This window comes from Phalacrocorax carbo, chromosome 19 (assembly GCF_963921805.1).
Source record: "Phalacrocorax carbo chromosome 19, bPhaCar2.1, whole genome shotgun sequence".
NCBI classification, from domain to species: Eukaryota; Metazoa; Chordata; class Aves; order Suliformes; family Phalacrocoracidae; genus Phalacrocorax; species Phalacrocorax carbo.
Genome location: NC_087531.1, coordinates 756950 through 771785, shown reverse-complemented (window position 1 = coordinate 771785; position 14836 = coordinate 756950). Strand labels below are relative to the sequence as shown.

General features: G+C 54.2%; 1 protein-coding gene and 1 non-coding gene across 3 annotated transcripts; one reads left to right on the top strand and one right to left on the bottom strand.

Moving 5' to 3' along the window:
* Positions 1-98: 98 nt before the first annotated feature.
* On the bottom strand, positions 99-205 carry LOC135316517 (U6 spliceosomal RNA). The gene has a single exon (XR_010375776.1). It is a non-coding gene; the product is annotated as a U6 spliceosomal RNA (small nuclear RNA).
* A 313-nt stretch (positions 206-518) lies between these two features.
* On the top strand, positions 519-14394 carry TMEM259 (transmembrane protein 259). 2 transcript variants are annotated; one of them, XM_064469690.1, is made up of 11 exons: positions 519-1235; positions 3251-3517; positions 3840-3954; positions 6187-6297; positions 7603-7725; positions 8067-8167; positions 9168-9225; positions 9537-9620; positions 10171-10303; positions 10718-10817; positions 11677-14394. In XM_064469690.1, exons 1-11 carry the CDS (start codon positions 1002-1004, stop codon positions 12526-12528), a joined length of 2178 nt encoding a protein of 725 aa, XP_064325760.1. In that variant the 5' UTR covers positions 519-1001; the 3' UTR covers positions 12529-14394. The 2 variants fall into 2 exon arrangements, with proteins under 2 accessions (XP_064325760.1, XP_064325759.1); XM_064469689.1 differs by having other exon boundaries at positions 3840-4008.
* Positions 14395-14836: the final 442 nt, after the last annotated feature.

Genomic DNA, 14836 nt, shown 5'->3' with positions numbered 1-14836 from the left:
CCCCGCACCCCCACGGCCCGTGTGGCGGGGGCGCCCCGGCACGGAGCGGCGCCAAAAGAGGGGGCCCCCTCCGGGGTGAGGGAGGGTGCGATCGTCCCAAAAATATGGAACGCTTCACGAATTTGCGTGTCATCCTTGCGCAGGGGCCATGCTAATCTTCTCTGTATCGTTCCAATTTTAGTATATGTGCTGCCGAAGCGAGCACGAACCGCTCTGTGCCCGCAGCGCTATTTATGCTTCTTCCACCTTGTGATTTTGAAGTCATGGCGAGTATGTCTGTGTCGTACTGCCCTGCCTTTCCTCCCAGTGTCACACATCAGGTGATTCCCTTCTTTTTACACTATATTTTTTTTCTTTTTCTCAGGTATTTTGGCGTTTTTGCCGCGGAGATGCCGTGCGGAGCGGCAGGCTACGCGCGGTGCATGGCGGATGACTCCTACTTTGCATTCCGGGGCGGGGCGAGGGGGAGGCCGGTGCTTGTCCTCCACCGTCCCAGAGTTCCTTGGTGGCGCTTGCGCAGGCGTGTTGCCGTCGGTGCGGGGGGGGAGGAAGATGGCGGCGGGGCGCTGAGGGGACGGGACCGGGCCGCCTCGCACCGCACCGCGCCGCGCCGGAGACCCGAGCCAGGAAAGCCGAGCCGAGGTCCCCGGTGCGTTCCGGGCCGTTCCGCCCTGCTGACGGACCCCCCCATGGCCGCGGGGCCGGCCCAGGAGCCGCGACCTCGTTGGGCCTTCTCGGGCCGCGCCGCTCCCGGGCCTCGCCGAGGCAGCGGCCCGCTGAGCCCCGCAGCCTGGCCCGGTCCCCGCCAGGCCTGACCCGCCCTCCGCTCCCGAGGCCTCTGCGCGCAGGAGCCCGGGCTGGGCCCGGGGCGGCGGCGGCCCCTGAGGAGAGCGGGCCGGGGGCAGCGCCCGACCTGGGGCCTCTCCCCGGCCCTTCAGCGGCAGCGCTTGACTCGCCCCGAGGAGCCCAGCGGAGGAGCGGCTCCTCCGGCCCGTGTCAGGATGTCCGAGAACCAGCCCAACGCCAACAACCACCACCCGGCCAACAACAACGGGGGCGGTGGGGCTGTCGGGGGGAACAACCGGGGTGTCCGCAATCCCAACCTCAACCAGAACCCCTTGATCAATGTGCGCGATCGCCTCTTCCACGCGCTCTTCTTCAAGATGGCAGTGACCTACGCTCGCCTCTTCCCACCCTCCTTCCGACGCGTCTTCGAATTCTTCGTCCTCCTCAAGGTGAGGGGCGGCTTTGTGGGGAGGAGCAGACATTCCTCTCACTAGCCTGCAGTCGGGCGTTAAGGCATAAATTTCCTTATAAACACAAAAAAGCCTGGCTGTGCTACAGGTCACAGCCTGCTCTTGGGCCACCTACCCCAAGCTGGCCACAAAGCTCCCGTAGGCGCCTCTCCTCTGAGAAAGATGTGAATAGCTGTAATGAGCTGTGCTGGTCCCACCACCACCTGGGCTCTGGTACCAGAGCCGGAAATAAAAAGCAAATCACTGAGCTGGCTTGCTGGGCAGCCAGGCTGCTGCTGGTCTGTCCAGGGATGCGGGCATGAAAGATTTATATTTCTGTGTCCAAGCAATCACTCTTTTTGGGTACATTGCATACAATATTAGAAATATTAGAAATATTTGATTGTTGGAGTGTTGCCTTTTCTGGAAGTGATGAATGCACAACCCCGTTTTAACCCCATTTCTTTTCAGCAGTCAGTACCCTCAGCTGTGCCTGCACAGTATTGCACCTCTGTGTACAGCGTAAAGACCTGCCTGCTTTCTTGTTGATGGGGGTGCCAGATTGGAGACCCTTGGTCAGTGTCTGCGGTGTGAACTGCCTGTAGGTTGAATCCTGCACCGCAGCTCCCTTCTCGCCAGCATGGGAAATTAGAGCAAGGGGAAGGGGGAGAGGAGCTTGCCGGGTGACAACACTACCCTTCTGCTCTGAGTCTCTGAAATTCAGTGGCTTAAAGCAAGAAAACATTTAGGACAACTTGTCTCATACTGCACATATACTTCTCCTCCCCCAAGAAACTTTCAAGGTTTTAACATCTCTGGGGTTTTTTTTTCCCCTGTTGTATGACTGGTTTCAGGTAGACAGGGAGACTGGAATGGGAATGGTGCTAACGGCAAGGCTGTCAGGCTGAGCAAGTGGTGTGGCTGGTAGCGGTTCTTGCCGCTGCCTGCTTTTGATCAAAGCACTCCCGAGGAAGTCAGAGTATTCGCAGGCCATGTGCAGAGAGCAGCCCGCTCCTGCCCATGGGGTCAGGAGCGTGCCAGACTTCAGCCTGGGCTGGGCTCTGCACAGTGTGCTGGTAGAGGGGAGGTCAGAGAGCGTGGTCCTGCGTGCTGCTGGTCACTGAGCCTGAAACTGCCTGTGGTTCTGCTGCCTTCCTCGTGGCTCCTCCTGCGACAAGGGAGGTGTTTCTGATTTACCTTCCCTAGCGTCTTCCCATGCAGCTCCTCTGCAGATGTGATGTTTACCAGTCTGTTTATTCCTAGCAAATAGGTCAAGAACGAAACATAGCAAGGAGAGCTAGTTTAGTTAGGAATGAGCATCTCAATGCAGTTGGAAAATGAGTGTACGAACCTCAGCTGTGCTGCTTACTGTACCAGTGCTCCTCAGAGCTTTCAGCAGTGACCTTTGGACAGGCTGGGTAACATAGTGCTAGATTTACTGCCTTTGCTACAGGGAATGGATTTTATTAGTCCTCTCTGTTTTGCTGTGAATTTACAGCCCTGGATTGAGCCAGGGCAAGGGAATGGTGATGCTCCACGAGCCCAGCCTCAGCAGGCCAGCCCGACCTCCGCTGTGGCAGGGTCCGTACCTCGCAGCGGCGAGTTTGCTTCATTCTGCCTTTGTACAGTTGGGCAGTCTGCTCTGGGCTTCGACAGGAAAGGCTTTGTGCTGAGGAGGGAATGGTTGAAAGCCACGAATGGGTTTGTGTTTCTTTCAGTATGCTCTGCAGCCTTGTCACACGTCGGTGCTGTGTTTGATTAGCTTGCCTGCAGTGCAGTCGTTTGGGGGAGACCAGAGACTGCCACGGGGTTTGAAAATGGCTGGGGTTCGGTCTTGGAGCAGAGAGACTGCTGGGGTTGGAAAGCTTGAAAGCTCTTGTCCACTTGCAGATCCATTTGTCCACATTAACCCAGGGTCTTTATGGGCAAAGAGATGGCTAAAACCAGGGAGTCTGTAAAAACAGGCCAAGATTGGTTGGGCTGATGGTCTCTGCTTTGTTTCTTGCTCTGTATAGGCTCTCTTCGTGCTCTTCATCCTGGCTTACATTCACATCGCCTTCTCCCGCTCGCCCATCAACTGCTTGGAGCACGTGCGAGAGAAATGGCCGCGCGATGGCATCTTACGGGTGGAAATACAGCGCAACTCGAGCCGAGCCCCCATCTTCCTGCAATTCTGTGGTGTTGAGAAGTTCCCAGGAATGGTAGTTGAGTCCACAGCTGACGAAGAGGAGGAGGAAGAGGAGGAAATGACTGTGGATATGTTTGAAAACAGCTCTGTCAAGGTAAAGACATGTTCCTTGTGTGCACAGAAGGAGATGGGAACCTGGGTGTCGGTTTGGGGAGAAATGGTTTGTTAGAATCTGAAGTATGCCACAGCCCTTCTGTGATCCCTTGGTCACCTGGAACCAAAGTGTGTTCCCTGGCTCTTCTGGAATCTCCACATTAGCCTCTGATGGTTTAACATAGAAAGTAAAGCCTGCAAAGGTTGCCTCTTTTGTCCTCCTTTTGGTGGTGGAGGCCTTTGCCAGGGGCGCAGCGGGAGCACAGAGGATGCGAACTGATGTGGCTGCTAATGTGACTTTCCCTGCCATGATTTTCCAACAGTTTGAGCTGGACATTGAGCCCAAGGTGTTCCTCAAGCCTTCCCGGGTGAGCAGCACAGAGGCACTGACCCACAACGAAAGCCAGGAGTTCTCATTTAGTGAAGCAGCCACTAAAGGTATGCAGCCTCTGAGGGAGACTGTGTCCGAGTTTGAGATGCTAGCCAGAGCAGGTAAAGACAACTTACACTGCTATCCATGCTTTCTCCTTCCCCTGCCCCATGCATCTTCCCTGCACGTCTCCTTCCTTCTGGCTTCTCCGGGCACGTGCTTAGTAACCTTAAATGTCTTCCCTGATGCATTTGTCTGTGGTCAGTCTTGTCAATACTAACGTTAGATCCATGGTCCTTCAGCTGGAGGGAGGCTGGGAGTTGGGGGTTGTCTGGGCTATAGAATTTGCTGAAGCCTCTTTGTCTGGCATCGTGTTCCTGCAGTGATCGGTGCCAGATATCTGGGATGAATGTGAACCTGCCTTTTCTGAGCAGTTCACTGTCATCTCGAGATCCACAGGGATCCCACTGACGGTGCACATTCCTCCTTGTATTAACAGCATTTGGGCTGTATTTTTGGGTGCCTGAGTCAACACCAGTACTTGGAACAGCTAATTAATCCTGAAAGCCACTGAGCAGGTTTTAGTGGCTTGTGAGATACAGCATTGCTGCTCTGCATTGTTCAGGATATCATCCTGCTTTATCTCTCCCCTTGTTCCAGCATGACTGAAGCTGCTAATGTCTTGTAAACTCTAGAGGGAGATTTAGTGGCTTTGTATTATTTAAAATGGAATTCCAGCATTGGAAAACTTCTGCTTCTGGTGGTTAGGGGAGGAAGTCTATTTAAAAATATTGACGCTGACGTAGAAACGTGGCAATTGGATTCTTATTTAATTTGCTTTTTTTCATCTGTGCTTTCATCCCTGGAAAGACTGGGCTTCTTTGCTCTTCGGAAGTACTGGGTGTTCTGGCTGTGGAGGGCTGTGAGGCTGGACACTGCGATGGTGCTGTTCCCTTGGTCTTGCAGTGGTTTTGCTTGGTGCTGATCCAGAACTCATTAGCCCTGAATTTAAGATTATCAAGTCATATAAGACCAGAGACCAGTAAATATTTTTGGTGCAATACCTTTATTAATAGTTGCCTAAGTTCTGTAAGAGGGTCACGTTGTACGGTGCTGTGTGCACTGATGGGCTGTGCCTTGATTTGCTGAACGCCTGGTTGGAAACGATCCAGCAGCGAGGTGGGAGAGAGAATATTGCTGCTTCCCAACGTAGTTAAAAAATTCATCTTCTAAAATGGGTCCCAAATACCTGTTTTATTGTTTTTCCAGGCTTCTTGTGCTACAAGTACATCAAATTAGGTGTTCAGACAGTATTTTACAATGGAAAAATGTTTTATGACACAAAGTAATTCTTCTGTTGATATTAAATATCTTTAATATCAACATATCTTTAAAAGGCTTTATTCCCATTTGAGATTAAAACTGTTCTATAACGGAAAAAAAACCATGAAACAAACACACCAGCCTGTGTTTGCTGCCCAAGAAGCGGCATCAGAGGCGGGGAATTAAAGTGGGCATTTCTGTCAGTGATGTGTCGCTGTAAGTCAGAGCAGGTGCATTTCCTTTAAGTTATTGTATCCTTTTACTTTTTTGCTGTGGTGGTGTGAGATGCCTGACAGCTGCCTCCCCTCACCTCTTGCAAGATACGCTGTGACAGTTTGAAAGATCAGGGATTAAATTGCTTGGCTCTGACTTAAGCAGGAGGTTTTGTCATTTCTGAGACGATGTAGCAAAAAGCATCTATTCCGAACCTTTCTTTAAAAAAAAAAAAGTAAATTAAAAAAAAAGAAGGAAATTTCAGGCACCAAGATTTTTTTTTGAAAGCTGTTATTACTCCTGCCTTTGGTTTTGAGACTTCTAATTGCAGCAGTGACCTCTGTCTCCTGAGGGCTGCAGTGCTCTTGCCCTGTGGAGCTTTTACTTGGTGTTCAGCAGGTATAAAGTGTGTTTTCCTGCTTTTTCCTAAACAACGTAGAAGCCAGAAATTGAACAGAGCGAGAAAAAGTGGTCTAGGGCTCGCTGGGCAAAGATGTGGGCAAATTCTGGACAGCGCTCGACAGAGCTTGGAACCGCTGCCCTGAAGCTGTTCTGAAAGTTTCACGTCAAGGGAATGGGCTGCACTTTCAAAGAACCTGTATTGATTTGTTTTAAATTGGTCGAAGGAAGCCTGAATCCTGCGTTTGCAACTGATTCTGTTTTCCAGAACGTGGTGGGTGGGAGGGAGTCCAGAGATGCTGTTTCTTCTTGGTGACTGTTTGCAAGCCCTGCTGTTGAGTCTTCCTTCCCACCCTCTCTTGCAGTGTGGCCGCAGGAAGAGTACATTGTGGAGTACTCGCTGGAGTACGGGTTTTTGCGCCTGTCCCAGAGCACTCGCCAGCGCCTCAGCATCCCGGTCATGGTGGTGACTCTGGGTGAGTGAGGGAGCCAGCCCACTCTGGTGCAGGGGTGGGTAAGTGCTCTGCAGAGATACCTACGCGCCGTTTCCTCTTTAGTCTCGTGGAAACTATTTATAACGGTTGATGGCATCATTTTACGCGTAGGAGAGCTTCTTTGTGGAGTCTTTATTGCTTTAGTAGGTCATACATTTGCAAGAGGAGTAGTCTGAAATGGTGGAGCCTGTTTCAGTGAGCACAGTTTTCTGACTGAGGAAGGAAGAGCCTCACGGCACTGAAGACCTAGGCTCAGCGTGGAGCAGTGGCAGCGCAGTGTTAGAGCCCAGTGGCAAGAGCAATTGCGTGTGTGTCGGGCGATGCTGAGCAGATCTGCTTGGCGCTGCCTCGGCGTGCTTCTGTGCCCCTGTTAGCACCGGCAGACCATTTTCCTGGAACAGCGTTTTCTTCTCCTGCCATTTGCTCCATTAAAACCTGTCCAAGTCAGAAATATGGCCTCAAACTCTCTCATACCTGCGATCATAATTGATCTGTAACAAGCTGTAGGGCATCAGTCAGACTAGAGTTCATTACTTCTCATCAAACTGAAGTCCAGCTGGGCTGGAGTATTAAGCAGTGATCCCGTACAGGTAATAGGCAGTTTCCATGTTAAATGTTTCTTTACTGACCTGGGTTTCCCAATTCAGCTAGATAAACTCCTTCATAAGTATCCCAGTAATTTACTGAAAAATTATTTGTGTTCACGCTTCCTGTTTTGCTCAGGTTTGGGTTATTTTTACAAGCTGACCAGCGTTCACACAGCAGAACGCAGTACCAGCTTCATGAGATGGAGCTGAGCAGCCTTCGTTAGCGCCCGGAGCAGTGGGGAGGCGCTCGCGTGTCCTCCGCTGCAGGAGGATGGATGGGGATGGTGGGCCCCAGCGGTGTCGTGCTGAGGCCAGCTGATGGCTAAAAAGTCTCATCATGGCCCTCTGAGTCTTACTAGGGCTTGTTTCTCTGGGCCATTAGTTGGGCTGAGCCTAGGGAGATAGTCCAAGCCTAGAGGGAAAACTCCCTTTATGTGTGTGCCAACAGAGAGTGTGACAGCCCTGACGTAGTTCATAAAGCCTGATTGACATCAGCATTTTGACAGCAAGGCTAGATTTGTCAGGGTGTGACGTTCTGCCTCCCAGTCCTGCCCAGTTTAGTTATACCGCCAAAGCCCCGAGCACAGACGCAGGTCTGCTGGCACATGTGTCCTGAGTGATGAGAAGACTCTGTGCTTGCCTTGTCACGTCTCTGGCTTAAGGTATAAACAATCTGAATGGAGTTTTGTCTTCTCTCTAGATCCTACCAGGGACCAGTGCTTTGGGGACAGGTTCAGTCGCCTGCTGCTGGACGAGTTCCTGGGTTATGACGACATCCTGATGTCAAGTGTCAAAGCTTTAGCTGAAAATGAAGAAAACAAAGGTAAGGCTCGGAGAAATCACTTTCAGCAGCTGTGCAGAGCAGCTGATGTTTTTATGATGGATACATGAATATCGTCCTCTGACGATTGATTAATCTCTTTGCAGGGAACAGTTCCCTGTGTTATGTAGGGATATTATTGTCAAGGACAAAATGAAATGAGCGGGAGGGGGGTGATGTCTGCAGACGTGATTTCCTGCTGCCCTATTGCACTGCATAACGAGTGCTGCCGTGAGGAGGTGTCGCCATAGATCTGCTTTAAATCCTGTTACTTTAGAAGGCACTGGAAGTTTGTTCTTCGTTTGTGGGTTAATCACACGGAGCGTATGGCTTATTTTTTTCAGGTTTCCTTCGCAATGTGGTGTCTGGGGAGCACTACCGCTTTGTCAGCATGTGGATGGCTCGGACTTCGTATCTGGCAGCCTTTGTCATCATGGTCATATTTGTAAGTTGACAGGAGCTAGGCACCGCCTGCACGCCGAGCCCGGTGCTGGTCAGCATATGTTTGAAGTTACAGTACAGCCTGAGCTCTCACCTGCCTTTAAAGCTAAGCTCATGGAGTATGAGGCTCCGCTCGGTTTGGTTTGGGTTGTTTTTTTGTTTTTTTTTTTGGGGGGGGGTGTGGGTTTGGAGGGGCGGGGGTTTGTCTTGGGTTTTGTTTCGGTTTTTTTTGTTTGGTTGGGGTTTTGTTTTGGTTTGGTTTTTTTAATGTGGGTTCTTAAAGTCCTAGAAGTGAAACAAACAGAGGAGCTGAAATAATGGGGCTTTTTGTCAAAAAGGAGATTCAGGTTCAAGAGTCTCTTAGTTAAACACTCGGTGTCAGGGCATGGGGTGCAGAAGTTTGTCCTCTGGGACTTTTAAGAGCAGGCCTAATTTGCCAGGAGTGATAAAGATAGATCCGAGGCTCCTGTGATCCAGTGATTACAGATAAGTGTTAGACAAGATCCCAGGTGATAGCTAAGCCTGTGTTCATAGTCTTGGGTGCCTGTCTCCCTTTGTGTCTGACTGCCCACTGATGCAGCTCCTTGTACGGTACCGCTGTGGCCAGTGGGAGAGGAGGAAAGGAGTGCTGGGTGACCGCTGTCGGAGGGGCACTGTGAGCTGCTGGGAGGAGCACAGGCGTAGGACGGGAAGAAACCCTAGTTCCAGCTCTGCTGCTGCTCTTTGGCCCCTGCTCAGAGTCAGAATCGGTCTCTTTATGAACAAATTACTTACTGTCTATTTCACTGCAGTAACACAAAGACTAATTGCTGTTTGTGGAGTCCTAGTTGCTCTTGGGAAGTCAGTCTGCATAGCTCAAACTAACAAACACAGGACATGCACAGCATGCTGTGCACCACTGCGAGTCCGAGCTTGCCGGCCCAGGCCTCTGCCGTAGTGTGGTTCCGCAAGTGGCTCCCTGGACCTCTGCGGCTCTAACACTGGCTTCTGTTCTCGTGTTTCAGACTCTGTCCGTTTCGATGCTGTTGCGCTACTCGCACCATCAGATCTTTGTCTTCATTGGTAAGGATTTTGTAAGGGATTTAGGGTGTACTGGCCACTGTGCCTGCTCCAGCACAGCGCGTGGAGTATACGCTCTCGACTGTCATTTAGAAGGGCCCTGCATGTGGCTGCAATGGGAATATAACCCCCCTACACCCCTGTCACCGTGCTTGTGAGAGCTGTGCTGTCTCTTGGCAGGTATCGGGGGCAGTGGATTTGGGGCAGTGGACTTTGCTGCACATTGCAGTGCGTCAAACAGGGAGCGATGTGGGGGTGGAGGGTTCCGTGGCCCCGCATCCACTTCGTGTTACAGTGTGTCTCCCCTCTTGCAGTTGACCTGTTGCAGATGCTGGAAATGAACATGACGATTGCGTTCCCTGCAGCTCCCCTCCTCACTGTCATTCTGGCTCTCGTAGGTGAGGACTTCAGCTCACTTCTTGTGTGTGTGCAGCAAGTGCCTTTGAGATCTGTATAAAGTGTAATTCCCTGTTCTGACCTGGCCACGGCAGGTGGTTAGCGTGTCTGCTCATCACAGGGTGGAAGGCTCTGGAATTTGATGGCAGTGTGAGCTGCGTTGTGCTTCTGGGTCCCCTGGAAAAGCAATTCATTTGGAAATCACATAAACTGAAGCTTTGTCTGCCACTTCAGTTTATTTCAGATCCACGCTTCCTGTGACCACGTGGCATTAGCACAATTTGACTTTAAAAAAAACAAGCAACAAACCCCACCCCCCCGAAACCTGCACTGTGCGGAGCCAGCTGATCCTCTGGCCTGTGCAGTGCCTGCGGTCAGCAGCGAGGCGTGTTTGCCCTTAGCTGCTGCTCCAAACAGAGCGATTCACCCTGCTGTGGTGCACGGTCGTGCAGCCCCAGCTCCGGGCCTGACTGCGGGTTCCCTCGCGTGCCCCTTCGCGAGCTGGTGTCGTGCCCTGCGGCGCGCTGATGTCAGACACCCTCTGTCCTGTAGGTATGGAGGCCATTATGTCAGAGTTCTTCAATGACACCACAACCGCGTTTTACATCATCCTGATTGTGTGGCTGGCTGACCAGTACGATGCGATCTGCTGCCACACCAATACGAGCAAGAGGCATTGGCTCAGGTGAGAGCTGGCTGCGACCTCGTTCCCGCAGTGCGCGTTCTCACTGCGTGTCCTGTTCTCTGGTGGGAGAAGGCTGCCTCAGATCCTTCCCAGCCCTCCCAGGCAGGAGGGCTTCCACTCTGGAGAGCTGCTGTACGTCTCCTTGGGTGCTGCCCTACCTGTCGTAGGGTCCAAAGTGCAATCGCTTCCACTTTGGGTCTCGTGCCTGGGTCTCAGGAACCACCTCAGTCCTTTGCCTGCCCTTTGGTTTGCCCCGTGGAAGACCTGCTGGTAGCGAGGCAATTCTAATTACCCGTTAACGGGAGTCTGCAGCGCCCTGTGCAAAGTGCCCCAGCTCAGAATGGAGTCAGGAGTAGAAAGAAACGTTTGTCCCATCCATTGATGTATCCTGATCGTTATTGCCTTTCTGTCCAGGTTCTTCTACCTGTACCACTTTGCCTTCTATGCTTACCACTACCGATTCAACGGGCAGTACAGCAGCCTGGCTCTCGTCACCTCGTGGCTCTTCATCCAGGTGAGTAGCTGCCACCTCTGCGGCACGGTGGTGCCCCCGGCCGCGTGGAGGCAGGTGCCATCCCGTCAATTCAGTCCTGGCCACCCCACCTGCCTCAGAGGGGTCTGGCTGCCTGTTGATTTAAACTGCTGCTACGTTGCTGACTGCTCACGCTGTCTGCGCTGTTACAAACTGAAGGAAGGCAACTGCGTTGCTTTTTATCAAACTTCTTGCCAAGATGAGTTTGAGTAGCAATCTCCTTACAGAAGAGATTGAAATAGTTCCTGGTTTAGAATTGGAACAGCAGGAGGCTATCAAGGAGCAGGACTTTCTGGTCGCTGGCTCAAATCCAGCCACTTGACTGACTGTAGGCTGATGTCAAGTGAGTTTTGGAAGGTGTCGGGGGAGGATTTCTATCCTGTCTCTCTGGGAGAGATCCCCCTGAGGATCTCCCGTGCAGAGGCTGAGGAGCTGGTCAGGCCTGTGCAGTGAAGGTCCTGGCAAGATGTCTCCAACGTCCTGGTTCAAGCAAACCCTGGGTGTGTCTCTGGCTGTTGAGCTGCCCCTTTCTCTGCTGCAGGATGGAGGCAGGGAACTGGGGACGGGCCAGAGAAAGGCCCTTACCCTTCTTGTTCTCAGCACTTACAAGGGAAGGGGGGCTGTACTCCATTGCCTGTCTCCAGAGAGAAACTATAAAAGCAGCTTTCAGGAATCATAGCAGAAGGGGTAAATCTTTCCAAAATTTCAGATAACCTCTTTGCTCTCGGAGCAGTCGAATGCTCCAGTCACTACAGCAGGAGGAAAAGCATAGCTTTCCGAGGTATGTCAGGGCTCACAGCCCAGGCCCAGTGAGTGACTCCTGTCCCTTTGCCTTCTCTAGCACTCGATGATTTACTTCTTCCATCACTACGAGCTGCCGGCCATTCTCCAGCAGATCAGGATCCAGGAGATGCTGCTGCAGAACCAGCAGGTGGGCCAGGGGACCCAGACAACACTCCAGGACAACCTCAACAACAACACTACGGCTGCCCCGGTTGATGTGGGGAGCCGCCGACCCCACCTGCCCGCCGGACCCTCCGGGGAGAGCAGCAGCCCGGCTGCGCTGACTCCCAGCGAGGCCTCCAGCGTCATCGCCGCTGCCACAGCGGCGTCTGTTGGCAGCGATCTGAACTGGGTAGCTGAGACAGCCGCCATCGTTACAGAAGCCTCTTTTCTCTCTGACCTGAGCTCTACCCTCCTGGAGCCAAACGTGGTGCGCGAAGCCACGGCCAGTGGGAGCCCTCAGGATGCTGCCGCTGCCTCCAGTCTGGTCGCCCGCATCAGGGTCAGCAGCGACCACCCGGAGTCGGCCGTGGGCTCCATCACCATTGAGGTCACTTCAACATCTGTGGTGGCCGCGGCGGCAGATGTTCCCCCCGCCGCAGAGGCGGCACCAGCTGCGCCCCTCGTCCCGCCGCAGGAGGAGGGGGCCTCCGTCCCCAGCCCTCCCCTCCCTGAGCAGACTGTGGCTGCCGAGGGCGCAGCCAGCCAAGCCAAACCTAGCGGCAAGAACTGCCTTGCAAAGAGCAGCGCGGCAGAGACCCCTCCAGCCTTTGTGGAGGACGCTGATCAGGACAGACGTCTGGGTCGCGCTCTTGGGGACCGGGGGGAAAGCAGCCCTTGCCCAGCACCAGCGGATAGTACGCCGAGCTCCAAACCTTGCTCGGAGCCAGACTTGAGGAGCCTGTCTTGAGTCCCTGCTACTGTGATCCTGGACCACCAGGAAGGCGTTTGGATTTTGTTTGTTACTGTTTCTCACTTCACCATCATCCTTAACCCATGAATTCCTCTTAGCGGAGGCAGAGCAGCTGGGACGGAGAAGAGGTGCTGCAGTGAACTCCCCCGGGAAAAAGCACGTGTGCGCTTGTGCGCGAGCGGCTGACGCGCGGGGCTGCGGGGTGGGGGGCGAGGCCTGCGAGGCTCGGGGGCGAGCAGGCTGCCCGCCCGAGCCCTGCCGTCGGCCCCGCGCCCCAGCCTTTCGCTGCCCCCGCTTTGCCCGCTGCGGTGGCGTTCGCAGTCCCGGTGCCGCTCACGAGCGTGAGCTCACTTGTGACAGACACGCGTGTGCGGCAGCTTTCTGGTTAGAATAGCGGCCTTGGGCGAGCAGGGAGAGCGTCTTCAGACATCCTTGGGAGAGCCACAGAAGGCAGAGGAGAAACCTGGTAAGCTTTCCTTCTCCTTAAGGGGAAAAGGAGCTTAAGACCTTCCCCAAACACTAGATCTGCTCACGCCAGGGCAAAGCTGGGCAATAACCAAAGCAGAAACTGCAGTTCAGCCCCATTTTCTTCTCTCTCTGAACTTTCCTTGGTCAGCAGGTTTGGGGTAGAAGCTGCCGTCTCCAGGTTAGAGCTTCCATCCCAGGAGATGCATTTGGCTGGGCTTGGAAGCAGCGGGGTCGATTCCTGTGCAGGTCAGCCACGGACAAATGCTGTCCCTTCCGCTGCGGGGGCTTTGGGAATTTGGCCTCTCTCAGAGGTGTGTGGCCAGCATAAAGCGGGAGCTCGTGGCACAGGCGGACGGTCTCCAGTGAGATCTGCTGGGAACTGATGCGCAGCGTCGGTGTCTGTAGCGCCGTTCGGGACGAGGAGGGCAGCAGCTCTGTCTCCGTACAGCTCTGCTTTCGGCACCTGCCCCGTGGGTGAAGAAGTTTGCTTTCCAGTGCCTTGTCCCTGCAGTGGGACACGTTTGCATTTAAGATCAGCCCCATCCCAGAGGAGGGATCAGCTTTTCCCTGGCTGAACTCTTGCATGAGATGGTTTAGCAAAGAACCAAAACACTAAATCCAAGACATTTCAGCTCATTTTTCCCTCATTTCCCCGGCAGCAGAGGTGAAGCTGGCTGTACCCGACCCCTCCACGAGCCTTGGTGCCGTGGGGCTGGGGCGGGGACTGGCCCCCCAAGGGCAGGCTGGCCCCGAGCGAGGATATAGCTGGAAGGAGGTTTGTGCTTGTAGGTAGAGCTGCACAGAGCAGGAGTCTCGTGTGTAGGGCTGAGAGGAGGTCGGGAGAGCTGTGGTGGAAAAGGGAGGTGGGGCGTGGGGCACTCTGCTCTCGGGGGCAGCTGGGTCGCTGCAGAAGTGGCCCGAGTTTAGCCTCTCCCCACAGCTGGGCAGCACCTGTGGAGTCCGTCTCCCTTGGAGGGCTCGTGTCTGCATTTCGGTGTCTTCCACCAGGAAAGGGTTTCCACGTCAGCGCCCTGGGGGGCTCAGAGCCCCCCGCTTCACTTCCTCTGCATTTCCCACCCAGGTGCCCCCTTTTTCTTTCTCATTTTGTCTCGAGGAGCCCCGTTGCTCTGGGGAAGGGGGTAGCCTGCCCGTGACCAGGGCGTCGCGTCCTTCTGCAGCCAGCCTTCCTGGGAAGGGCCTCGCTGGCAGCGGGCTCCCTGCCTGCGGCGAGGACGTGCCAGGGCGCCGGAGAGCAAGGGATAATCGTAGGCTTTTAAGAGGAGACGGTGGGTGGGAAGGGAAGGGGGGGGAAACAAACCAAATGATTTGATGAATTAAGAGTAGAGTTCATTCTATTTAAGAAGTGTTTGTATATAATAAATATTATTAACAGCTGCTGTGGTCTCCTGCTAGCTGCTGTGCTGGGTTCCTGCCAGAAGTTGAGGTGTGAGGATCCTGGTGCTTGGGTGCGAGGGGAGCGCCCGGCGCTTCGCACACCCCTGCCGCCATCCTGGGGTGCCGGCGGCCCCCCTCCCCCTTCATCGGCTCGGAGAGCTGCCGGCGGGGCCGGGAGGGCTGAGCACCCGGCGCCGATGCGCTCACCCGTGTTCCGCAAGCCCTGTGCGAGTGGAAGGGCTGTGGGGAGGGAAGGTCTGGTCTCTTGCCCCCGTCGTCACCCACTGTTGGACATGGGGCTATGGAGCTTCCTCCGCTGGCGGGGCGAGGGCAGCGCGCTGAGCCCACAGGCCCCTCCGCACCCCGCGGGCGCTGAGAAACGGGCCGCCTGAGGAAGGCTCCGGTTCTGGTTTGAGGTGGCTCTGGAGATCAGCCCAGCTTT

Excerpts from the sequence above, each read along its gene's own strand:
- TMEM259 (XM_064469689.1), top strand. The coding sequence starts at position 1,002 with ATGTCCGAGAACCAGCCCAACGCCAACAACCACCACCCGGCCAACAAC. Across the intron at positions 4,009-6,186 it reads TGAGATGCTAGCCAGAGCAG|TGTGGCCGCAGGAAGAGTAC; the intron begins GTAAAGACAACT and ends CCTCTCTTGCAG. Across the intron at positions 9,226-9,536 it reads TCAGATCTTTGTCTTCATTG|TTGACCTGTTGCAGATGCTG; the intron begins GTAAGGATTTTG and ends CCCCTCTTGCAG.